The sequence below is a fragment of the Canis lupus genome, chromosome 23 (genome assembly GCF_048164855.1).
Source record: "Canis lupus baileyi chromosome 23, mCanLup2.hap1, whole genome shotgun sequence".
Classification (NCBI taxonomy): Eukaryota; Metazoa; Chordata; class Mammalia; order Carnivora; family Canidae; genus Canis; species Canis lupus.
Window position 1 is genome coordinate 12,781,980 of NC_132860.1, and position 26,482 is coordinate 12,808,461.

The window sequence follows — 26,482 nt, forward strand, 5'->3', positions numbered from 1 at the left end:
CCTCCAGCTCCATCACCAACCGGTCAGCTGTGGTGTCCCCCTGCCTTTGCTGAGGCCACTTGCCCTTGGTCTGCCTGGCCCTCCTTGGCCCTGTGAGCCCAGCTCCACTGCCTCCTTATTGCTGGCCCCACCAGGACCCCAGGCAGAGGTGGTGCCACCAGTCCTGTGGCCTCTGATGGCCATGGGACAGCCCTTTCCACTGTCTGAACCCCTGGGCTTCTCTCCAGCCACCCCCACGGGGAGGCAGGGAGCATAGCTGCTTGTCTCTCCTCTCCAGAGCTCAGCACAGGCTATGCGGAATGAGGGGCGATTGTCTGCCAATGACACAAGGGAAATAGGATGGATTTCCTGAAACTCACTGGTTTGGAGGAAACACGATGCGGGGGAGGCTGTGGCCAGGCTGAACCAGGCCTCTGAAAAGAAAGGATAGATTCTTGAAAGACCCTTCAGACACCTCTGGAGAGGCCTTTGCTGTGTTCTGACATCTTACCCCTCCAGCTCTCTAGAGGGAGTGTCCACGTCTGCCCCTGGCCCAAGCCAACCCCCACCCCCCGGCTAGCTCCCAGGAAGCCATTCCTCTGCAGTCCCCACCTCAGAACCAGCCAGCTACAGTTCTGAGCAGTTTCCTCATCTGTAAAACAAAAAGGATATAAGGACTCGTGCTCCAGCCCCACCCAGCTTCTCCATACTATGCACCGAGCAGCATTCCCCACCATGCTAGCCCCACCTCTCGCCAGGCCAGCGCTCCCCCGTCTACCAGATGGTAGTCTTCCCCAGGCCACTGATTTTCAAAACCTGGGCAATTCGCTTGGTACCAGCCCAATCACAATAGCCTCCCTGTGTCATGTGTACAGCACCATGGTACTGCACATCTATTCTCCTCTGACAGTCCTAGGAGGTGGATTTCATCATGCCCCTTTAACCGAGGACACTGAACCTCTGGGAAGGCAAGCAAAGTCCTCAGGGAAATGTGCCCAAGCTCATCGTGGAGAAGCCTGGGCTCCAAACCAGGAGAGCCTGACCATCAGAGGCCATGGCTTCCCCCACTGTGCTGGGTGGCTTCTCAGCGGATGTGCTAGGAGGGAAGAGATGAGTGGCATGATTGGTGGGTGATGGACTGAGAAAATGAATGAACAAGCGAGTGGATGACCGGATGACAGAAGGAATGAGGACTCGGGTGCCTAAGTGACCTCATGGAGTGAATGAATGAATCCATGGCTGAATCTAGGACCACATGAATGCCCCAAGCCCGCTAGAGCTCGGGCGTCACCAGGCATCACGTGGCAGGGTGTCTGGTGCCCTGGCTAGACCCATGCCTCTGACAATGGGATCTGTGCATGATTTAATGGACATCTCCAGGGTTGGAGGGAAGTGGGGAGCCGCATGACAAAGATGAATTTCACCAAATCTAGCATATTTCTCACTGCCAATTAATTAAGTGGGCCTCAGCAAGGAGCCCAGGCCAGTACATCAGCAGAAGGCTGGGACTTTGACATTATCTAACTAGTGCATGAGTTGGGCCTTTGAGTGGGTGGCTAGCAAGAGTCCCTGGGCACCACGCTCCCCATCCTGTCTTCACCTCACCTGTCACGCTGTGGTCTCTACTCTCCAGCCTGTCTCTGGGCCTCTTCACCCTCCACTCTAAACACTAACAACGGCCAACCCCATTGGAGCCTCAGAGGCCAGCACTCAGCAGCCCAGATCGCATAGTGGGGCAAGTGTGAGCAGGACCTAGGGGAGGGGGGCTGGCCAGGGTGGGAAAGACCCTTGCCTCTCCTGGGTATAGAACTTCTTTCAAGCTTGGAAGCAGCATGATATGAGGAAAAGAACACGGATGGCAGCCTCACAATATCAGATTTGAGTCCCGGGTCCATGGAATGGTTCACAGCCCAGGTTGGCTGTGGCCGAGCACACCGCTGCACCACGTATTCGCTGTGTGCTCTTGAGCAAGTTGCTTCACTTCTCTGAATCTCCCAACCTTCTATAAATAAGGAGGATAATCACAGCACCAGAAGAGTAACGATTACATGACACTGTGAAAGGAAGGGCTTAGCAAAGCGCTTGCCCGAAGCAAGTATCCGATGCGTGGTAGTTATCGTCCCGTCCGTCATTGTCACAATGTTCTTATTACCTGTTAGAGCAGGGGTCAATAAACATTTTCTGCCGAGGGCCAGATCGTAAATCTTTATGGCTTTGTGGGCTGTAAGGTCTCTTACAATTATTCAACTCTGCTACTGTAGCACAAAAGGAGACAGTCAATACCTAAATGGAGGAGCGTGCCAGTTCCACTACAACTTTATGAGTCAAAAACTTGAATTTGAACTTCTAATTTTCATAGAACACAAAATGTTATTTTTCTTCTGATTCTTTTTTTAACCATGTAAAAACGGGGGGGAAAAAATCTCAGCTTCCTGGTCCTACCGAACCAGGCAGCAGGCTGAGTGTGACCCACAGGCCATGACTCGCCACCCCCTGTACTGGAATAGAAGCTCCAAGAGGACAAGGGGGGTTGGTGGGTTTGTCCACTGCTAACCTCCCAGCATCTAAAACAGTGCCTGGCAAAGGGCGGTCAATAAACAGTCGCCGATGAATGAATTACATGCTGTGTGATTCTGGGCAACAAGCCATGTCGGCTCTCCGGCCCTTGGTCTCTTCCTCTGTGCAACGGGGTCGCTTGCACACTCACTCGGGCAAGCATCAAGTGTAATTTGAATGCACGGGGAGCCAGGAGGCCAACACAACTGCTGAACCCTGCCGTTGCCGTTCTGGCCACCGGGCGGCTCTCTCCCAGGCTGGTCTCCCCCCAGCTCGGGGCCTGGCACAGGGGTGTTCAGGACTGCTCCTGTATGCAAAGTGATCTGCCCTGGAGGAGTGGGGGGGTGCCCAGTTAGGACTACCCTCTCCTGTGTTATGTGGGGGCTGGGGGGGGTGGCTAGCACATTGGCCAGGAGCAGCAAGGCAGCCCTGGGTGTAGCTGCAGGGACTTTTAGGCACTCAGGGCATCTGTAACACCAGGGAGGCAGGGAGGGAAACTGAGCATCAGACTCAGACAGACGGGGTCCAAGTTCTGACTCTAGAATGTACTTTGTGATTTGAGGCAAGTCACTGCAACTGCCTGAGACTCACTTTCCTCGTCTTTAAGACGGAGAGGTAAATAGTGCTCCCCTCGCCTCACAGGGTTCTAGTGAGTTAAAAAGGGATGTATGTTGGAGGCGAGGTCAGGAAAGGTGCACTCGTGCCTTCTGGCTTTGCAGCAGCAGCAGCAGGAAGGTGGAAGGAAAAAATCGCCTCCAGACTCCCCAGCTACACAGGTTTTCGGCTCTAAACAAAAAAGCTCTGCTGTTTTTCTTCCCCGGATTAAAAATTTCCTGCTGCTCTGCAAATTCTCGGAAGCCAAGAAATCCACTGCTTTTGGAGGACTGGGGAGTTCAGCCCCTTCTGTTTTGTTTTTTTTTTTTTCCTGTTCTTCCCACTAACCAGCATGAAAGAAGATGCAAAACAAAACCAGTCTGGCTATGTTTCCACTGTCCCAGGAAGAAGAATTTATGGAAGGAGACCATTCAGCACACAGCAGGAGATGTCCCATGCATTTAGTTCCTGGCCTGCCTGCCCATCTATTTTGTCGCCGCCGCCTCCTCCTCCATTCTGCTCCCCTCGTAAGCACACACATAGGAAGGTTTCCAATCCTGCGGGAAGGGGACGCTCTGCCCAGATACTCTGGCACTGGCTCTTCCACCATCCTGCTTTGTGACCTCACACAAACCACTTCCCCATTTGGACTCACATCCTTCCCTTCCGTAAAATGAGCAGAATCCCCATCCATCCTCCATCCTCGGCTAAAAGGGCCTCTAAGCCCATGGTCCCTGTCCTGTTACCCGAGCAGATTTGGAAGAGGCAGGCAGAAAGTGCCATAACCATCTGACTAGGAGTCCAGACCAAAGTGAAGAAGCTGGTAGGGTGTGGGTTTTCTGGGAGCCAGGACCAGACTGTAGGACACGGGTACTGAAAGAGGGAAACATTTTTTGTGCCATTCCCCATATAGACCCGACTCAAGGCATCCACCCCCAATCCTGAGAGTACCACGACCATTACCAGGATATTCCTGGCCTTGTACCTCTCTTCCACGAAACTGTTCAACACCTTTCCTTGAAACTTGGTTGAGAAATCTCCAGATGTCAGCCCCAGTCTCCCCAACCATCCAGGCTACAGTCCCTGAGGGCCCATCTGCAGGCCTCAGAGCCACTCAGGTCTGGGCCTCGGACTAGCAAGCTCATCTCTACAAACTGGGGAGAGTGGGGGTGGTGGTGGCTGGAATTAGTCACATGGCCCCAGGTTGGCCTGGGGCTGAGGCACCTGGTCCGACCAGCTCTCTACCTTCCCTCTGGCCCTGCCCACCCCATGCCATGTTGACCCAACATACACTTGGACTTAGGCTTCAGCTTCCCTTACCCAATCCCTCTGTCCTGCTGGAGCCTCACTGCCTGCCCAGGCCAATGCACATCCTTCTCTTGCCACTCAGTTCCCCCAGGGAGGAGGATCCCCCTCCTTCCACTGGGGTCCTGCCATGAGTGAAGGACCAAAAGCCCTGACCTTTGACACTACTCCGCACTCTACTTGCGCGCCTCTTGCTGCATTCTGCCCCTTGGACTGTTGGCCACTCCACCCAGAAAGTGCTGGGTGCCCCTTTGAGCCCTGCCCTACCTGGCCAGACTCCTCCTCAGTCCCTGTCCTCTTCGTCAACTCCCAGAGTCAAGATCCCAGCAGCCCTAGTGGAGAGATGCCTGGGAAAAAGTGGTTCTCAGGGAAGAGGCCCACGTGCCCAGCAGGTCTATGCCACCCCCCCCCCCCAACTCAGGGACCTCGCACCCTGCCCAGCCAGCTCTCTCACCTTCTCCAGCTGGTGGACACCCTCTTCCACGCAGCAGATGGAGGCCAGTGTACGTAGCGCCTGGGGGTACAAGCACCGGAAACTGTCCTGCCGGCAGACCTTGAAGAGTGCCACGACCCCACCCTCCTGCCAAGAAAAAGAAGATGTCACATGACCTCCCCGTGTCAACATTCCTGGGGCTGATGGGAGAATAACTGGCATCCCTCACTCAGCTGGTATGCTTGCAGATCTGGAGGGGAGCAGAACACACCACCCCAAAATATGTCACTTTGGCGTAAGGATTGTTTTGAGCTGAAGGTAACTGAAGAAGCAGATACCAGAGATCTCTGCCCTCCCCTGTTGGCCTAAAAGGAGGACATACATTTACAGAGATAGCCCCTTCCCCTCTCTACCAGGAAGGAGAAAAGTTAATCACCAGAGGCAAATTCAGACCCTTCCAGCATGGAGGTGGCACCAGGGGAATCCTCTCGACAAAGCTGACTAACCATCCTTCATCTACTATTAGTTTTCCATAGATTTGCCTTCCCACGGTCTGCCACCCCTGGAGATTCAAAGTTCTTTTCAGTTCTTTATTTCGTTACTTCTCTGAAAATGTATTGTTCTTTTGCTAAGAAGCTACATAAGTGCAAGTTCTAACCAACCCTGTGACTCACTCATCTCTGACTGCTCCCTGTGTCATCGTGATGCATATGCTAATAAACTTTTGTTTGCTTTTCTCTCTACTTAATCTGTCTTTTGTCAGCCCAATTTACCAGCCTCTGGTACCAGCCAGAGAACCAAAGATGGTAGAAAAAAAACAATGTTGCCTCCCCTAACGTTCCTATATACCCTACACACACACACACACACACACACACACACACACTCACACTTACATGCTCAAATGCATGCTGCAATGAAATGCTACTTCCGCAAGGGATGTCACTCTTAATAATCCAAACTGGTGATGGGACTTTCCAAATGCTTCTGGGGCTGGGGTACCAGGGGCTAGGGCCAACACACTTGAGAGGGCCAGGCCCAAGACCACTCAACACTGCTCCCACAGAGCTTGCAGCTTCCTCGAAGCAGCCTGCTGTGGAACAAGCCTGGAGTCATCAGAAATAGATTCTAAAAGCAAGCCTCAGGCAGATGGGGGGAACTGAAGTCTAGATGCCCAGTGCTGGCTCTCCTTCTGCCGGCAACCACCACTACTCCGCAGACGCTCCCAACCACCATGGCACGCATACAGAAAAAGGAGTCTTATTTATATCAATAAGAGAGTTTATTCCCATTTTGTGAGGGAAAAAAAATGTAAGTCCAGATGGGTGAAATAATTCACTCAAATCTACACATCCTTGTTTTCCCTTCTTTACTCTAGTTTGTAAGAGAAAAAAAAAGAAAGAAAAAGAAAAGAAAACCCTTCAAGAATGATCCCCCCTAGCTGAGTGTGGACACATGTACTTCTTTTGTGACAGTTGGTCACAGAAACACCTTTAATTTGTGGAGACTTCACAAGCGGTCTGGTGGGACTTCTGGGAAGAAGCCCAGGGTGAGACACTCATCCCAACTGGTCATATTTATTCTATAAAAATCACTGGAGCCACGCTGGCTGGCTCTCAGAGCAAAGTGGGAGAGCCAACAGATCACAAAGCAGACCCACCGGGGTGCCCAGCAAACCAGTGGCAACGCCACCATGGATGTCCAGAGACGTAGAAGCTGGACACCCCATAGCTTTGCCCTGTTTCCTCCCTCTCCCCTTCCCCCAGGGCTTCCCCCAGGGCTGCAAGGGTGCCTGCTTCTCTATGTCTCTGTGTCTCTCATGACAGATGGATAAAATGTATTAAAAAAAAATAAAATAAAATGTATATACATACATATATAAACACATATATAAACATACCTTCCTATATAAGTACTTCCATGTATCTAAATATTTATACGTGGAGGGAGCTCCATGTGGCACCAGGGGAATCCTCTCGACAAAGCTGACTAACCATCCTTCATCTATTAGTTTTCTAATAGTGACTGTAGAGAAGACGTGAAGACTGATGCCACTCACCTTTAACCTCACCACTCCTGACTCTACCTAAACCTGTTGCACCCTGTTCCCCAAACTGGAAAAAAAAAAAAAAAAAGTTACAGGAGGAAGAAGAAGGTGAGTCCAGCAAAATACCATTCCCTGTCAGATTTTTGGGACCTCTCTTCAACACACAATATACTTCTCACCAGGCTTTGTTTCATGTTCTGGGGACATAGCTGTGACTGCCGGTGCAGATAATGAGCGAGCAACTGGAAGAGGCAGCAGCATGGCCCCCCTGAATCTTCCCCACCCGGCACCGCACAACAATCAGCACAGCAGCCCTCTTCTTTCTGAGAGTTGTGCTGCTTATCATGGCAGGAACCAAGATGATTTCATAATTCCTGACATTTTATGATCAGCTGAGAGCGATCCTTGACTTTCATCTTCCCACTTCCTTTTGGGGTTCATTTGTTGGCAAAAGGGCATCTTGTATACAGTCGGCAAAGTGCTTCAACCCGCCAAGAACTATTAACGGTGTGTCAGATGCCAGACGCTCTGGTAAGTACACTGAGCAAGATTGTCCATATTGAACTCACGGTCTGACAGCCAATGAGTCATGGGATGGAAGAGCATTTTTAAAGCAGGAAGAAATCTGGGAAGGAAGCAATGGAATGAGGAGGTGCAGGGTTATGGGAGCACAGAGCAGGAACTCCTACCGTAATCTGAAAGGAGATCGTGGAAGGGTCAAAGAGAGGTGCTCTGATTTTCAATGTACGTCACTACTCTGATAAAGATATACTCCAGTGGGTGACAAGGCACCCCCTGACTCCTTGCTCCACAATCCTTTATCCCCATCTTCCTACTTTCTCAAGGTCTCAGAGACATCTGACGAGGGTTCCACTTAAAGGCCTTGCTCAGAGTCACTGAAGTAAAATCCAATTACTCCTTGAAATGAGAAGAAAAGAAATAGGAATCCTAAGGTCTCCCCAGTCAGCCCTGCTGGTTGTGAATGAGCTCCCTCCACGTATAAATATTTATATACATGGATGTACTTATAGAGGAAGGCATGTTTATATATGTATTTATATATGTATGTATATATTTTATTTTTTTTAATAGATTTTATCCATCTGTTCATGAGAGACACAGAGACATAGAGAAGCAGAGACACAGGCAGAGGGAGAAGCAGGCTCCATGCAGGGAGCCCGATGTGGGACCCCAGGATCATGCCCTGGGCCCAAGGCAGACGCTCAACCGCTGAGTCACCCAGGCGTCCCTGTATATACATTTTACATGTGTATGTTTATCTTTAGCCATATGCAGTACAAATATTATTTATATGTACGATGCTAGAGATGCTAGATAAATAGATACGTAGGTAGATACACAGATATGTGGATAAATACGACAGAAAGACAGGAAGGTAGGTAGGTATTCATATCTGGAGCAGACAGCAAGGAAATGGTACCAAAGAACACCAGACTGAGAGTCAGGCCCAACAAGGCAGCCTTCCTTTGGCTCCGGAGGCACTGACCCCAGCATGACTATATTTAAGCCTCTGTGCCCATTTGCATTGGATTCTCATTACATTGTTTCCCAAGCCTGGGAAAAATAGCTTTATTTGCATTTTTAGCTACTAGGGAAGCTAAAGGGAGGAAATCCTAAACCCAGACTGAGGGGATTCTGGTTCAAATCCTGACTTTGCTGCTGGTCAACTTTGACTAAAAATGGGGTCACAGCAGTGACACAGCCAAGCTATTGGGGGAACAACTGAGTTAATGCATGTTTAAGGGCCTGGCACCCAGTTCTGGACAGCCAGGTGAGGGTCAGGCGGTGGAAAGCTTCCTGGTTAGAAGAGTGTCTCAAACCCTCATAAAAGGTATCCCAAGAGTTGGAATATGTGGACGGCAGAAGAGGAAGGAGGTCACAGAGAAAGGGAGATGGATTTGTTGTGTGGACTACCACCCTGAAGCCCCCTCAAGGACCCAAGAGCAGCACTCATCTTAGAGTAGAGCCGGGAATCGCCTGAGCTAGCAGAATTGCACTGTTGGCTAGAGCTTGTTTAATTTTATAGAAAGCTATGGGCTCAAAGCCAAAGTGTCTAATGGTATGTATTATTCAGAGAGACTTGGGATAAACTGTCATAAAGCTAAGGAGGCCACTTGTGGGGTGCAGGCCACTGGTGGGGGGAGTAATAGTGGAACAGGATAGGGGATAATTTTGACAAAGCACAGGGGAGTTTGCTCTATTCTGAACTCAGGAAAGGATGGGGCTTAACATTACCATCACAGGGAGGGCTGGTTTTGTTCCTTGGCTTTCAAAGGAACTCAAGAGCCTGAGAGGACAGACTTCAGACAGGCTTCCCAAATCATCTTCCGGAGGCATCTCAGATGGATGAGGGGCCCAAACACAGACCACGAGGAGGTGGGTCAGGCAGGCCACTGCGAGTAGCTGTGGCACATTTGTCACAATGTTGGGTCCACTTAATGAGCATCAACAGTGAGGATGCTGCATAGATGCTATATAGAGTGTACCAGGGACTCCCAGCTCCTGCATCACTTCAGGACTGAAGACCCAGACACAGTGATTCCACTGGAGGAACGAGTCTCACCATCTTCCAGGCTGGAAAGATGGGAGTCATCACTGAATCTTCTCTTCACTTCAGCCTTCTATCTACTCTCTCCCAAGAGCCAGAGACATAAGAAGATTGAGATTAAGGTTCTGGAGTCAATAGATCTGATTAAAATTTCAGCTCTGAGCTTAATGCACATGCCCTCAGACAAGTGATTTACCTTCCCTCTGAGCCTCTGTTCCCTCATCTTAAAAATGGGAACACATCATAAGATCATTGGGAAGATCAGATGAGACCATGAATGAACAGCTGAGCACAGGGCTTGGTGAAAAGAAGGGATGCAGCAAATAATGTAGGTTGTGGAAGGGGAGAGAAGGGCACAGGGAGGAAGAAGAGGAGAAGAAGAAAGAGGAGAAGGGTCTGCTAAGAGGCAGCTACAGTAATGAGCAAGAGCATAGCCTTTGCTGCCAAGCAGGCTGTTTCAAATTCCAGCTCACCCACTTACTAGCTGTGTGACATTTAAAGCTCCCTAGTGATTCTAATATGCATCAGGGTTGAGAATGTCTGAGTCACTCTTTGGCCCAAGAATCTGAAGGGCCGGGATGGAACCAGAAGTCACCACTGTGGGCTTTAGGATCATGAGCTCTGAATTAAAGAGACTTGGGTTCTAATTCTGACTCCATTCTTTATCAGCTGTGTGACCTTGAGTAAGTCCCTTAAACCATTTCCTCAGTTATAGATGAGAACAATGTAATACCTACTTCCTAGGATGGTTTTATAATTTAAAGAAAATCATGTCTGTAAGGCATTAAGCACGCTGGACAGCAACACTCAAATGTTAGCTATTGCTGTTATATACAATTTACTTCTCCCCTAAGCAGAGTTGACAAGCAGTTACCCTCCTCTTCCAGATTTCTTGAAGGGCTTAGATGAGTGAATCTGAGAGTGGCCATGCCTCGGAATTAACTGTAGGGATTGTCAAGATGTAGATTCTCAGGTCTTACCCCAGGACCTCAGTAAATTTAGGTGGGGCAAAAGTATCTGTGCTTTCCAAAACTCCGTGAGGGATTATGACACAAAGTCAGGACAGGGAACCACTGAGTTGGAGCATCTTCCTGTGACTGCCATCTTAAGTCTGCTGGAAGACACAACTTTGCTTCCAATTAGATCACTGCTTCTGTCTCCATGGCAATGTCATCTCTCAAGTTTAGAAAAACAAAACAATAGTAAAATCGAAACAAGATCCTAGAGAGAGCCTAGGGTTATCAATTGCCTGTAATTGCCCTAAGTATTTGGACCCCAAGTATAAGGGCAAATTAACCATGAAGATAGCAAATTTAAAATTCCACGGTGGGGCGCCTGGGTGGCTCAGTGGGTTAAGTGTCAGATTCTTGATTTTGGCTCTGGTCACAGTCTCAGGGTCATGGGGTCGAGCCTTACATCATTGGGTTCCCCACTCAGTAGGGAGTATGCTCAGGACTCTCTCTCTCTCTCTCTCTCCTTCTATGCCTCCCCATTGCGCGTTCTCTCTCTAAAGTAAATAAATCTTTAAGGAAAATCTTCCATTGTAATTGATGAAAACCACTGTCCTCAATTTTGTCTTCTCCTCATGTAGTATTGCAGTGGTTGCAAGCATTTTGGGGGATCCATCAAGAACCTGAGTTGGGGAGATGTGTTTTGTGTGGATGTGGTGAGATATATAGAGACGAGGAAGGAGGCTTGATATTTCTAACAGACACCACATGAAAAGAATTATACTCTGGGGGCACCAGCTTTTCTCTCAAGTGGGAACTGAAATCAGAAGGCCTGGCTACTATTAAAGATGAAGACATCAAGGCCTAAAGAGGGGAGGTGACTCTTCCAAGATCACAGAGCAAACAAATGCTAGAGCCAGCTTTCCCACCAAACTAGCTTCCTCCCACTCTCCCCAGGCATGTCACTTTGGCTGCAAACCATGAAGCTCACCTTGGCTATGATGCGGCACAAGGGAGCCCCCTCTTGGGTCAGGCTGAACAGGTTCCCTGTGGTGGATTCCGTGGTGTAGATATTGTCTGAGGCATTGATTTTTCTCACCAGCGCCTAAGAAAAGAAAGCAAAGTCTGATGGTCACTCACTCCATCTGTCCTCCACTAATCTTCTTAATGGAATACCAGTGGGTCCACGCTTCTAGAATCTATTATCTGCCCCATCCACAGTCCCACTATGGGGGTGATGAGGTCTTCTAGCTTTGGGAAAGACATGAGGTCTAAACTACGTTTCAGAAATATAGGATAATTTCAAACCCCAGGGACACGGACAACAAATGTGCCCTGTTCCAACTGATCAGAAAATCGGCTCTCAATACTGATGGTCTCAATAAATACTTCTTTGTTGTTTACTGGCTTCAGATGAGAACAGACACCATCAGTTAAATAAATCATCAAGTTGAAAACCAATGAGTTGCTACAGCTATGACCAAAGAATTGGTTCCTTCGCCAATGGCAAACTCTAGCTGGGTAATGGGTTCAGGGGTTGAGTCAAGAGAAGTAATCTACAGTAGCTTACTGCTTGGGGAACATTTGCACTGTGTGTATAGCCAGGCCAAAACAGCAACCCTGGGAACCCTGTCAGGGAGTGGGTAACTGGGGAATGTCGCACTGCTCAAACTGATGAAACAAAGGCTCATGGTGAGAAGGCTGGAAATGACCGAACATAGGACCCAGGGAGAACTAGGAAGAAAAGCAAATGGAAAATTCATCAACAAATGAGACATAAAGATTAGTTTAGCTTATTTCTGGGAAAAAGCTTTTTCACATATCTTGAAACTACTTCATAATCAGCCATTTGCTTTGAAGCATATGATTCATTGATTATAAATGATTCCTACCTGCTAATTAATTCTAGCTGCTTGAGTTTCTCCTGGGAGATGTGGAGATAGTGATTCAGAAGAACTGCCTTAGGGGGGCTTCATGCAAGAAAATAACACCTCCAGAGCTCGTGCTCTGGGCAGCTACTCATGCAGTTTCAGTTGCTATGTTATTTTAAAATATAAAAATGGATTTGTTTTTTTAATTAAACCTAGTGTTACAGAAAAAAAATATTAAAAGAAAATGAGGAGATCCGAGTTCTAGTGCCAGCTTGCCTTTTTTTTTTTTTTTTTTAACACATTATGTTGATGAGGAATTGTGTCCGAAGTTGAAAGCAGGGACTCTGGAGCCAAACAGCCTGGGTGCAAATCCTGCCTCTGCCATTCTGTCCATGTGCCCCAGAGCAAGTAACTTAGCCCTTCTATACTTCAGTTTTCTTATGTGTAAAATGAGGGTGAAATAATAGTGTCTATTTCTTACAGTGGCTGTACCTATTTCTTAAGGTAGCCAATATATGTATATAAAGGATTTCTAAAGGTACCTGGTACATGGAAGCAAAATAAAATTGTTCGCAGTTATTATTCTGTGATCTTGGGCAATTGAGATACACACCGTAGGCCTCAGTTTCCCCATCTGTAAGATGATTCAAATGAAGTGGGTTTAAGGCTCAAGGCATATGGCTCTCCCCTTCTCTTTTTTATTCAAACTCATAGAATTCTTCACACACACAATATGCTAATCTTCTACATAAAGCAGTCTAAGATTAAGTGCGTATTTAATCAAACTACATTAAATGTAAAAATTATTCCCTAAGATTTGATAAATGCCTCTTGTAAGAGATTCAACAAAAGGTAAAATTAATAACCAAAATTTGTCATAGCAAATCTCTGTAATGAACATACTTCTTAAAATCTTCCCCCATCATACCATAAGCGGTTATATAAGTGAACTAATGCTCGCATGAAAATGCCGATTTCATACATTGAGGTCCTGCACCTAAATCATAATTACTCAGTGTTCCTGATTAGTGTTTGCACTTCAAGCAAATTAGCATGACGTTAAACAATTCAACCCAATGTCTTTTGCAATCACCTGCTAACATCAGACCATTTATGTCTGAGAATAATTTCTTGCTAATGCCTATACACACATACACCGTAATTATACCTCAGATTATCTCACTGAATCAGCTCTCTGACAATGAAAAGTTGTAATCATCCTTTTCACAAAGATAAATTTGGAAGAAATATGAGATCAAAGGCCCCACTGAAATCGTCAAGGGCCTAAGCATCACAGTGTGTAAGGGCCGGAAGGGCTCTCAGCTGTCTTGTCCAACCCTCACTTCACAGGAAAGAGAGGCAGAAATCTGACCAAGGTCATGCATGTGATACGTGGTGGAGTTAGCTGGACCTTAACTCCTGTGAATCTGACTTCCTGTTTTTCAAAGTCAGTGGATCCATCTCCTTCAAAGATGGCAGGACCTCACCTAGACTAGCAAAGATGGAAGTCTCAGGACAAGGAGAATATCCAGCCTCATTAGCAGCTCTCCCTCCTGGCCCCTTAGCATCTACAGCCCCCTGCCCCATGGTAGCCAGAGCTCCTGATGCAGGGGGCAGAGTTGACTGGGAGCCCCCAGCTGCTGCACCCCCCCCGGCTCTACCCCTGTCTTGATTGAGGCCATACCTCCCTGAGCCACTCCCAGATGTGACCAAGTACAGCAGGCAGGGGTCCTAGTGCAGCCTGTGGCTGTTAGGGGGCACTCCTCCAACAGGTGACTTTGGCCTGAAAATTTCAAGTCTCTTCCATCCAAGTCTTCCCTTTTATTTCTGTTTTCAGACCTGAAACATGGTTTTCTGTGCCTGCCCCCACTTCCTCTCCTTTATCCTTGACAGGCATTTATCACATCCTCTCTTGGTGTCAGCTTCAAACTACCACAGTCTCTAAAATCAAGATTTGTCAGGCAATCAAGGAGGAACTGAAGAAGTGTCAAAAATATGCCTCACCCTGTATCGTGAGAAGAGTGGCGGAAAAGAGACAAAATAAAGGAACAAAGATTGATGAAGCTGAATGACAGAAATATTGTTTTAAAGACAAAGTAGGCAGAGAAGAAACAAAGAAACTAGAATCTTGAAAACCAGGAGAAAGGGATAAAGAAGAGTTAGGGAGGTGCACATAATCTAGCTGTTTTAAATAAGGAATTCGAAGAGGAAAAAATATTTTTAATTGTTTCTCAGTCAGAAAGAGTGACTGCAGCCCAGTGAAATTGATCAGGAGAGGTAAAGGCTCCCACATCAGCCTGGAAAGTTCCTCAGAGGGAGCCAGGAAAATACTGTGAAGGCTCTGCCTAAAGCTTCAGACAGAGAACCACAGCTGGGCAGTTAGGGCAGCCCAGTCATGCAAAGGGCTTATATACATGTGGGCTGATGTGACGGGGTGTAGCAGATTAAACCCGGCCACAGATTCTTTGCTACTCCTCCCTTAGACAGGTGGGCTCTACTACCCCGTGCCACCACCACCTTTTAAATCTGGACTGGCCCCAATGACTTGCTTGACCAATAAAAGCCAGCAGTTGGTAGAAGTAATGTTCCGGGACCTCCAAGGCTAGCTCATGAAAGACCTTGAAGCTGCCACCTAGGCTTCTTAAAACATTCTTTTCAGAGTCCTGAGTTGCCATGTAAGAAGTTTGTAACTCTAAGACTGCCATGCTGGAGAAGCCACGTGTGTAGGATCCCAGAGCAGTACTCTCAGCACACAACCAGCTGTCCAGCTGTCCCCTCCAAGGCACTACTACACTACTCCAAGGCACTTAGACGAAGCTTTCTAAGACTCTCCAGACCATCTGCCAGCTGACTACCACCACGTAAACTCTGTTGAGGCCACGTGGAACAAAAGAATCACTCTGCCAGGCTCTTCCCACATTCTTGATCCTTTGGATGATACGATATAATAAAAATGGTTGTTACGCACTGAGTTCTGGAAAACAGGAGAGGGCTCCAGAGAATAGCAGGAGATATCTAAAGGATTGCTAGATAAATTTCTAGGTGAAAGGCTTTGAATATGAGGATACAGTATTGCTTGTGTCCTCAGAGAATGTAGTGGAGAAACACATGAATCAGGTGCCCCTGAGGAAAGGCACAGAAAGATTGGACACCCTGGAGACAGACAAAATCCCAACTAAATCCAGGCTCGGATTAGCTATTGTTGTGATGGGAAAATATCTCCTGGATTGGAATGTCCCATTTAGGGAGGCAAATGTGGATAAGATGTCTTAGAATTGGAGGTTTGGGGCAAACACAGACCTTAATTGATTTCATTTCTCTCAATAAGGCAAATTCCAACATCCAGAAGATTTTTTTTTTTTTTTGAAAAATGAAATAATGTGCCAGAAAGGAAGAAGTCAATGTGGTAAAACCACTGAAATCCAGCAATTAGTGCTCATTCTAGGAGTTAGTGCTCATTCTGGGAGTTAGATAAGGAAAGAGACCAACATGAGAAGCAGGGTAGAGTGACAGAAATTCAACAGAGTCTCCCTAAAAGGAGTCAGGGATTAAGAAAAGGAGAAAATCCTGGAGACATAGTTCATTAGTGGGGGGAAAAAAAAAGAATGTAGCAGAAAGAAATGCTACTCAAGGTTAACATACTCAAAAGGTATGGAAAGACTGTGTTCTAAGAAGCATATAGCAGAAGGACTGGTCTTCACGAGGCCTATAAGGATCCAAACTTCACGAACATCACAAGGAAACCTTCCTTAGAAAGACAGGGATAAAAAAAAAAAAAAAAAAGGAAAAGAAAAAGAAAAAAAAAGAAAGACAAGAAAGACAGGGATCTTAGGCTTAAGCAGTTCCCTAGCAAGAGGCAAGGATAACAGCTTTCATGATATAGAACTAAAATGTCTATGTATTCTAAGGCAGTTTTTAATTTTCTTATTTAGACCTAAAGGAATTTTGAAAAATATATGACCCCTTGCACATTTTTGATTTGATGGTTAAAATTTTTCACCACCAGTTTCAAGAACAAAGTTGGAAAGGATGTAATTTCCAGCAGATTGTAGATACTCACATAAAATAAAAGGATTACATCACTCTTTTTAGATGTAGTCAGTGGAACTTAAATACCAAAACAACTTGATGCCCTCATCATCCTCTTAAAAATGTATGAATAATCCCTTTCTTTAACATTGTCAGCATTTTGCATCTTTTCATCCTTAAATTTATGTTCCCATCCAATCCCTCCTCAGAATTTTCTTTTAATGTAATACATTTAAGTTTCAAAGTGTTTTATGGATCACCCTTGTCATATTTATCACTGACATTTGAAATTTCATTTTTTTCCTGTGCCTATCAGGCTCTAAGTATTTAAAAATACTCTCTTCTTGGGGCATCTGGGTGGCTTAGTTGGTTAAGCGTCCAACTCTTGGTTTGGCTCAGGTCATGATCTCAGAGTCATGGGATAGATAACAGCTTCAAGCCCCATAGGGCTCGGCGCTTAGGGTGGAGTCTGCTTGAGATTCTCTCTCCTTCTCCCTCTGCCCCTCCCCTTGCTCGCATTCTTTCCTTCTAAATAAATAAATAAAATCTTTTAAAAAATACTCTCTTCTTGGTTGAGTTACTAATTATTATCAGTACAATTGGCCAAAGCAACATAGATTACAAATTTTGACAAATAATCATAAATTACAAAAATTTAAATTTTATTACAAATATATGTCCTGATGAGATAAATGAGGCTTTGTATTCTTTTTTAGGCTTTCTCATTAATTCATATATACATGATTGAATATTGACTTAGTGCTCTATTTTGAGACGTAAACCCTGAAAAATCTTGTTCCCATAAATACATAGAGAGGAATGGGAAGAGTTTATATAGCCAAGTTGCTCAACCCTTTGAGTACATTCTGAGTTATGCAATCACATAGTGATCCAACATCAAACACTATTTTTGATGATCTGTGAGCTGATAACTCCTCTAAATTGGTAAAAGCAAAGAATTGGAAATCACTTGACTTGCAAAAGCATTTGTCACCCAATCATTAGAGTTGTTCATTCACTATCTCAATTTCTGGGAAGAATTCCAAATGTACTTTACCAAGACTTATCAAATAATTATTAATTATACCCATTTCTCTTTCACTTGGAGCACCTTGGGTTATCCAAATTATGTAGAAAGGATTGGGAAAATCAAAATATTATTACTTTCATTGCCAATACAATTTTTAATAAAAATATTTGTGTGTGTTTCAAACAAGTTTTATCAAAACCTTGACACTACAGCTTTTGCTTATTTAAATTATGGAAATGCCCACCTTATATCCTAATTGGCAAAGACAGTTCTTTCAACCAAGCCAGTCAGCCAAGACAACTTTTTCTCAATATAGAACTAACTACATTTTTAATTATAAAATGTTTTGATATGTTTCAAGAAATGCTAAAAAAAAAAAACACTGACAAATAATTATAGAAATCATTCTCCAAGGGAAAATGCTAAAAACTGGTAGTACTAAAACAATGTAGAGATAAAATAAAATCTGGTTTATTTGTATATGTTATAAAGCCAAGATAAATCAATTTACTAAACTTTTAATAATGCAAAGTAATATGTAGCTAACATTGCAAATTACTTATAAATCTAGGAATATAGTAAAGAACATTGTATTTTTTCAGTAAATAGGTGGGTATATGTATTGAAATTTGGTGTTCATTATAAGGAATAATTAAAATTTGAGAATAAAAAATTAGAAATCAGGGCGCCTGGGTGGCTCAGTGGGTTAAGGATCCGATTCTTGATTTTGGTTCAAGTCATGATCTCAGGGTCATGAGATGGAGCCCCATGTTGGGCTCTAGCCTTAGTAAGGAGTCTGCTTCTCTCTCTCCCTCTCTCTTTCCCTCTCTGCCCACCCCCTTATGTGTGCATGCTCTCTCTCTCTAATAAATAAATAAATCTTAAAAAAACATTAGAAATCATTTGATTATTTTTAGTAGCTCTAATGATCAAACTTCCCTACATATTTAAAGAAGGAAAAAGGTATTTACTGGTTAAATCTAATGAGTCCAGCTGCCAGCAATTAATTTTATCTTTTGCTAACAAGAAGTAGAAATTAGCATAAATATTTCATAAAATATGTTGACAAAATAAGCTTTAACTGCTTTCTTAAATAATGTGCACCAAATCTGAAAAAAATCATGTAAAATTTGTATCTGTGGATTTCATCCAATATATCTTGAAAAATTTAGTCATTCTCTAAAATACTCCAGCATTTAAAAGAATCAGGATCATTAACCTTTAGAATCTCTGGCTCTTCAAAGATGTTTTCTAGCCAATGGATGACATATCCTAGGGTTGAGTGTGAGATATAGTTGCAAGGAATTGCTTGCATTTAAATATGTGCCCCCAAAAGCCACTTTGAGTGCTTGATGTATCCTATCAGTTCTCTCTTTGCTTTGTCTAAGGAGAATGTCCCTCAAGAGCCATGCATAGTCTGGGAGTAAATAGAGATGGAAGGGACATAATAAATTGAAAACTTTCAAAACCACCCTACCAACACACACACACACACACACACACACACACACACACACACAACCATATATCTCCACAATGGGCAAAACACACAATTTCTAATACCTTTCTCAATGGAAATATGTAAGAAAAGCACAGAAATAATTCATGGAGGCCTATGGGTTATAGTTCAGGAATGAAGGCTTCTTTGATCTCCCCAATCCTACTGCCACTCCAAGGCTTTACACAGCAGGGCAATGCACTATAAGATTTGGGATGGATGGGAGCACATCCCTCTTTTGGAAAGTAATAGAAGGGATGTTTGAAACTGTGTATTATTGGGAGGATCATTTCTAGGAATGAAACAAAAATTGGAGATCTGGACATTGATTTCCTTAAAAGTATATATGCTTGCATTTCTCCTAGAAAATCTTTGGGAACCTGGAGAATGTGATGCCTTTGAAGTGGTTTGAAGAATTCTAGCCTAAGTTACTTCAAGCAGCCCAAATCAATGCAGCCTGTGATGGCAGAAAAACAGTGTTTGGAGGGGAGCTAGAAATTAAGAAATGTTAAAAATGCTGGGTGGGAAAGTATGCAAACCAAGCAAGTCATTGGGAAGAGATTACAAATATCTGACTTTGCGTGAAGAAGTAAACATATCAAATGCCCTTCTATAAAAAAAAGGAGACATTTTTCTCCCATATATAGTAAACACTGTGCCACAGTTAATCTATGGTAGATGCTTCCCCCCAGTGAATGAATGTTCAGAAAGCCTTGTGGACCATGGACAACTGAAATAAACTGATGTAATGCCACAGGTGCCACCAAGATGGTGTCTGTTCCCTACCCTCTTTCACTCAACTGCAAAGAAGTATCTGTTAAGACCGTCAGCAACCCTAAGACGGAGTCCTAGCATGAAATGTTGCCTGGAACTCGTCCTTTAGGGACTGAGGATTGGCCTTGTTTTAACTTTCTGTGAGTGCAGGAGTAGTGCTGTGATACTGCTGTGTATCCACGGTACTACCTCTTTCAAGCATAGCTGAGAAAGACCAGTACAAATTGGGAAGCCTGAAAAAAAAAAAAAAAACAACAACAACAAATTGGGAAGCCTGGGGGATGCCTGGGTGGCTCAGCGGTTAAGCGCCTGCCTTCAGCTCAGGGTGTGATCCTGGAGTCTTGGGATCGAGTCCCACATTGGGCTCCCTGCATGGAGCCTGCTTCTCCCTCTGCCCGTGTCTCTGCCTCTCTCTCTCTCTCTCTCTCTCTTTCTCAATCTCTCTCTTTGTGTCTCTCATGAATAAATAAATAAAAATCTTAAAAAAAAAAAAAAAAACTGGTAAGCCTGCAGGGAGCCCCTCCCCTTGCTGGAGAGACAGACCAGACTATAGCTTCCCAAGGAAACATGACCACACACACTGGGATGAGACCTTTCTGGCTAAGATGAGCACAGAAAGAAAATGGAAGAGAATTAGATTAACCTAAGTATTTGGGACTTTGAATTATTCCTACAGGTAAAGGGATGCAGAGTTTTATTTTTAAGTTTTTTTTAACTATTTTCTCTCAGAGAACTTTATGATAAGACAGACAATTTCTAAATTTTAGAGATCTTTATGTACAGATTATCTTTATGTTACGACTTAGCTGCATTGCAGCCTCTGATTACCTATACTGAACAACATAACTGAGCAAGATCTGAGAGTGGGAAATAGGACAAAAAAGCAAATTTTGAGCTTTAGTTACAAAACCTCCTTAGAGCTAATTTAATGGATGTAATATCATGAGTCATTTTCAAGCCTTCAGGAACAGAGTCTAAATTTCCCACTGTGACTCCAGAAGGATCTACAAAGAAGTAGGGGTTGTTATTTGGAGGAATGGCTTCATGAAAGTGAGAAATAATCTCCCCGCTGGCAGCTGACCTCCTCCCCCAAGGGGCTCAGCCGCCCTCCTGCCTGACCACAGCCCAATGGATAAGGCCAATAAGACAAGTGGGAAAAATTAGAGAGGGAGACAAAGCATGAGAGACTCCTAACTCTGGGAAATGAACAAAGGGTTGCAGAGGAGAGGTGGGCAGGGGGATGGGGTAGCTGGGTGATGGGCACTGAGGAGGGCACTTGATGGGATGAGCACTGGGTGTTATACTATATGTTGGCAAATCGAACTTAAATAAAAACAAATGTAAAAAAAAAAGGCCAATAAAATAATAGGGCAATAAGTGTCAACTACTAAGGGGCCGTATGTGGTTCCCCACTATTCCTCTCCCCTAGGTAGGGATTTCAGCAACACACCTCTGCTAGCTTTGCTCCCTACCTCCTTCTGTCCCCCTACTGAGACGGTAGGGATGAGTATGTTCAGCTTAGCACCTGTCTCTCTTCTCTTATGAAGTGTCGCTCTGCTCTGAGCTCTGTCACAAGCTAAGTGCTTGTCCCTCAGGGGATGCCTGAGGCTGACCAGCAGGGAGGGGAAATTTAGCTGTGAGATAAAGTTTTAACTAGCTCACTTAGCCACAGAGCCAAAGCTGCATTCCCTAATCAGTTTTATTAGAATAAAACTATTCTATTTTAAACTAAAATCAAAAATAATTGATGGAATGAAGGATAAATTAATATAACTTCTACCCACATGAAGCTGAGTCAAGGTACAGTTTAGAGTCAATTTATTTGATAGAGAGTCCCTTAGAAGTCATTTTTAAGTAAATCATTTTTTATAAGTTAAGTTTTCTCTTACCTCCCACATAGCTAATCCTCTATTCCCAGATAGATTAATCATCAGTGTTCATTAATTTCCTATTGGTGGCTCCTAACATTTAAACTTTAAAGTTTTCCATACCCACCAAGTAGTCAAATTATCTTAATAAACAATTCTTTAGGTGACTAGGGGGCTCTTTTAGCAAAGCACACTGTGAGCTTCTCTTAAGGTAGAGCAAGTCTTGAGTGAATAAAGCTGTTGACACTGTCAGAAGAGTGCCACCAGTTACTCTTGGCTTGTCTCATTTAATCCTAATGACAACCCACTGCAGAGGTGAAGGACATTAAGTAACTGGCCCAAGTCTGCAAATCCAGTAAGTAGCACCACCAAGATGTGAACCTGGATACTCCAAACTCCACACAATCCTCTACCCCACAACACCCACATTCATAGATTTCCATGCTACCAAGACTGGAAGAAACCTTGCAAGTCACTCATCCCCTGCTAATGCCCCCCAAGCCTGACGTGCTTGGCTCAGGGACAGAGAGTCCCTTCGGAAAGGCAGCCCCTTCCACTGCAGGGCGGCAGCCCTGTTGTTTCACCAACTCCTTGCTACAGAGAATGTCCTCTAGATCTGGCCCTGCTGGCCTGAGGCCCTTCTCCCTGCAGAACCCCCAAACACAGAACTTTGGGGGTAGCAGAGTGTCTGTCCATCCTTAGATGAAACACCCTCGGCTCCTCCACCTATGTCCCACATACCTTGATCTTCAGCCTTTCCCCCAACCTTGTAGGAGCCTCCTCTGAGCACAGCCATTGCCAGGGAGACATCCGGGGTCTGGAACTGGACGTAATACTCCAGAATAGAGCGAACCAGATCAGAGTAGTGCTAGGTTGTCATTGCCCTCATTGTGAGCATTGTTCTATTACATAGTATTTTTGTGGATGGTGGGGAATGGGGGGCGGGGGGGTGGCGAGCACTGTTCCTCTGCTCAAGAGCCTCCTGAGAAAAAAAAATTTTTTTACTAAATTGCATTTCCTGAAATGCCAGCATGCCAGAGTAAGTGATCAGGTGCTTTAAGAATAATAATTTTAAAAAAAGATTCATTGTGACTATGCAAGTTTGGAATATACTGCTTAATATTCATTCATTAATAAGTCTTTATTGAGTGCCTACTGTATGAAAGGTACTATCTTAGTGGCCAGATATATATCCGTGAACAAAACGAACCCAAATCCCTATCTATGGAAGCTATAGGCCTGACAAATACTATGAATGTGTGGAGACCTTTTAAGAAGACTCTTGATGCAGAAGAGCACATGATGGAAGAAATCCCAATGCAAGGAAATAGGCTTAAGTTCCTTTATGTGGAGATACCCCCAAATATGATCCTTATATAATTACTAACATCCCAGGGATTGGTACCAGGGTCCTTGGGTCACCAGTTTAAGAAGCACATGCTTACAACACTGAACACAAATCACCTTGCCTTCAGCCAGTGTGTTTCCTATGTCACTGCCATCTGTATGGAAACGTCCTAACATAAAAACCAAACAAAACAACAAACAACCTAAACATCAGACAAAAAGTATTATGAGTATGGCAATCCTGACCCGTAGGAGGGCATAGAGGGGGCCACCAAGATGCATAGAGGGGGCCACCAAGGTGCATGCTGGGAGGGAAGGGGGCTTATCTGAAGCTAAGGAATATGTTGGACAGACAAGGGGAGGGAGGCCAATGGGTGATCAAATTCTAAGAGAGGAGCAGCTGATCCAGCTCAGCTCCCAAACCAAGCATCAGTGACCCAGGTGGTCAGACCTGGGGAAGGGCAGGACTTAGCCAGGGAAACAGAAGGACCAGATCAGGAATCCCACTGCGAACAAGATCGGGATGAAGGAAAACCCAGAATGGACCCAGCACTGCCCAGGAAACCAGCAGCATGGTCTACAAGGTCCAGGCAGGCTCCTGGCAGCCCAGGGAGCTTTCTCCAGGATTCTGACACAGACCATTGAAAAGACACCTTTGCCTCCTGGTAGATTGACTACTTCCAAACCCAGCGGGCTTCTGTTTACAATCCAACATAACTCTTCGAGCTTAGCCCTTTTCATTGAACCTGCTACCTCCAGGCAAAAAGGCACAGAAGTAACATGAAAAGTATCAGTAGGTACCATAGCCCTGCTCAAAAATACCTCCAGGCTCCCTTCCTTCCCAGATCTTGCCTTCAATATCCTCACTCTTCGCCCCCTTGACTTTTTCACCCACTTTGGCCTCATGTTCCATAGGGTCCTTCTGGGATTTGAGAGCTCAGTTTGGGACACTGGCCCCAGCTTGAGCCACCACCAGCCCCTATATGTGCGGGTCAGCATTTGCACATCAATGCCAAGTACCAGCCCCAGCAGCCCAGGCTTTGGCCCTTCCTTCCACTCATCCCAGGCTCTTGGGACAGAGTGGCCTTTGCAGACTCTCCGGGGTTGCGGGGTGAGAATGCATCGGCCCAGCTGCACTGCCCAGCAGCAGGTGGGCCGGGTCAGAAGAGCCTGTACCCTGTGCAAAATGAGCCAGACACACAGGAAGGAGAAAAAGGAAGCTCCGGGCTGTGTAGAAAGGCTGAGTCTGGAGAGAAGCTGATAGGGAAAGGGACTTGCTATTTGTGGAAGGCTTTTATTTGGTGGTGGGAAAAGAATGGCAAATATGTAACACAATATTTCTGTAACTATAAATAACATGTAAATACCTTTCATAATGAAAACCTTATGGAATCCGCTTTTCTGGGAGGCTTTTAAAATAGGAAAAGGCAACAGAGGGAAATAACATATATTTAACCCATACTATGATGTTTGCTTAATCCTCTCACTTTTCTTCTGGGGAAGGCTTTCACTTTGTGGATGAAGAAAATGAGGCCTTTTGGAGGTTAAGGACATAATCAAGGTCTCACAGTGAACCAGAGTTTGAAAGTAGATCTATCTGGTTCCAAAGCCCTCGTTCTTTCTAGAATCAAGCACGACCCTGCCTAGAGGGTCTTTCGACCTTTCGAGATTCTTTTCTATTGCCGGGATTTCTGGAATTGGTTTGTTCCCCACAGGTACCTTACATCTTTCAGGACACTAGGGACCCACTGCATGTACCGTGGACAATAAGTACACGGAGATTTAAGGTGGTAGGAACGATACTGAAAGTGCAGTTGGGAAATGCCAACTTCTGCGTGGACTTGCTCTGTGCTCTGTGAACCTTAGGTAAGTCTCTTCCCTCTCTGGGTTCTAGTTTTCACATCTGGAAAATGGAGATTTGGGCTAACATGGGAAGCCTCGAGCTCTAACAATCCTGTTTGCTAGGTGCCGGAGTTCACCTTGGTAGTCTGAGGCTAACCCCCCCCACCCCCGGCCCCGAGAAAGGACTTTTTAGGGCTTCTCACGGCCTGGTGCACACCTTTCCTAACCCACACCCCCACCCCAGGGGTCTACATGAGCGCCCCTCTCCGCAGCCCTGCCCGCACTGACCTGCACTTCCCGGGTCAGGGCCAGCTCCAGCAGCTGGCCGAAGTGCTGGCCCAGCGTGCTCAAGGTCTCACTCACACAGGCCTTCATTGACTTCAGGACATGTTCATTCTCAACCTGGAGGCACCTGGGAGAAAGAAGCCGCAGAGTGGGGCCACTGGGAGGGGCAGGTATCCAGCCTAGAACCATCCCAGGGGCCAGATCTGGGCCTGCTACAGGCCTGGGGGTGGTGCCAGTGGCCTAGGGAGAAGCCATCAGCTCCAGGGGAATCAGAGATGGAATATTCCATAACAGGTTCGTCCTTCTCTGGCCTGCTAGGGTTCAGAGAAGCACTGCCTGAAAAGGGAGCTAACAGTCCATGTCACCAAGAAGAAAGGCCATCAGAGAGTGGTCAAATTCATACCTCTGGGCTTCTCCCTGAGAGAATCTGCTCTCATTGCACCGGGGTCTAGGGATGGGGATAGGAGCTGCAGAGGAGGGTGCTGGTGTGCCAGGCAGGCCAGGGCTCACTTGCAAGGTGTATGGCAATATGTGTGACCCTTTAAGAAATGCTATTCAGGGGCATCTGGGTGGCTCAGTGGTTGAGCGTCTGCCTTTGGCTCAGGTTGTGATCCTGGGGTCCTGGGATCGAGTCCTGCATTGGGTTCCCCACAGGCAGCCTGCTTCTCCCTCTGCTTATGTCTCTGCCTCTCTCTGTGTCTCTCATGAATAAATAAAAATCAAGAAAGAAAGAGAAAGAAAGAAAGAAAGAAAGAAAGAAAGAAAGAAAGAAAGAAAGAAAGAAAGAAAGAAGAAAGAAAGAAAGAAAGAAAGAAAGAAAGAAAGAAAGAAAGAAAGAAAGAAAGAAAGAAAGCGGGCTGTCTACAGAAAGGAGCTTTAAAAATGTTCTCCCCAGGTAGGAAGAACAGGGGGTGGATCAAGTTTGAATTTATCCCTATAGCCTGAAATGTTCCGCTGGAAGGCCAAAGACCCCAGCAGGAACCCTAGGGGATACCAAGTCCCATGTTTCTCTTGCAGGGCATGGGGGCTGGGAAGAGTAAAGGAGAGTGTTAACATACACCTGGGTGTGCATACATGTGAGGCTGAGTGTATGTGTCTGCGTGTAAACGTATATATATATGTTTATGTGTGTGAGATACAGAGAAGAAGGTGTGGGTGTATTTCTGTGAATATATGAGTGTGTGTTTATATATCTATATACAGGCAAGTGTGTGTCTGTGAAATCCTTGTCTATGTGTCTGTGAGTATAGGGTGTGATGTCTGCTGTCATCTTGCCTTGACTTTGGGGGATTGGGTGGGGCCTTCCCAAAGCTCTGGGAAACCTTTTCCTTCTTACCAACCTTTACCAATCCTCTCTCTTCCTATGCCTGGGCCTCTCCTCCTTTACATTCTCCATAGGGCCTGAAAATGGGGCAGAAAATCCCAAGGGACCCTTTCAAGGTCGCTGATAAAAGTCAGCAAAAGTTGGCTCCTGGGCCACCACCAGGCCTCCCCACTCACGCTCT

The 26,482-nt window shown here is 45.5% G+C and overlaps 1 protein-coding gene across 4 annotated transcripts in view; it reads right to left on the reverse strand.

Annotated features, from left to right (window-relative positions):
- INSC (INSC spindle orientation adaptor protein) overlaps positions 1–26,482 on the reverse strand; it is a 118,941-nt gene that overhangs the window by 38,203 nt on the left and 54,256 nt on the right. For all 4 annotated transcript variants that reach the window (XR_012015533.1, XR_012015532.1, XM_072793965.1 and 1 more), the window contains exons 5-7: positions 24,981–25,104; positions 11,425–11,538; positions 4,889–5,014 (exon numbers count right to left, since the gene is read on the reverse strand). Coding sequence is in view for 2 of the 4 variants with exons in the window: in XM_072793965.1 (XP_072650066.1) it covers positions 4,889–5,014; positions 11,425–11,538; positions 24,981–25,104 (364 nt within the window). In the remaining 2 variants the exon portion in view is untranslated. The remainder of the gene's footprint in view (positions 1–4,888; positions 5,015–11,424; positions 11,539–24,980; positions 25,105–26,482) is intronic.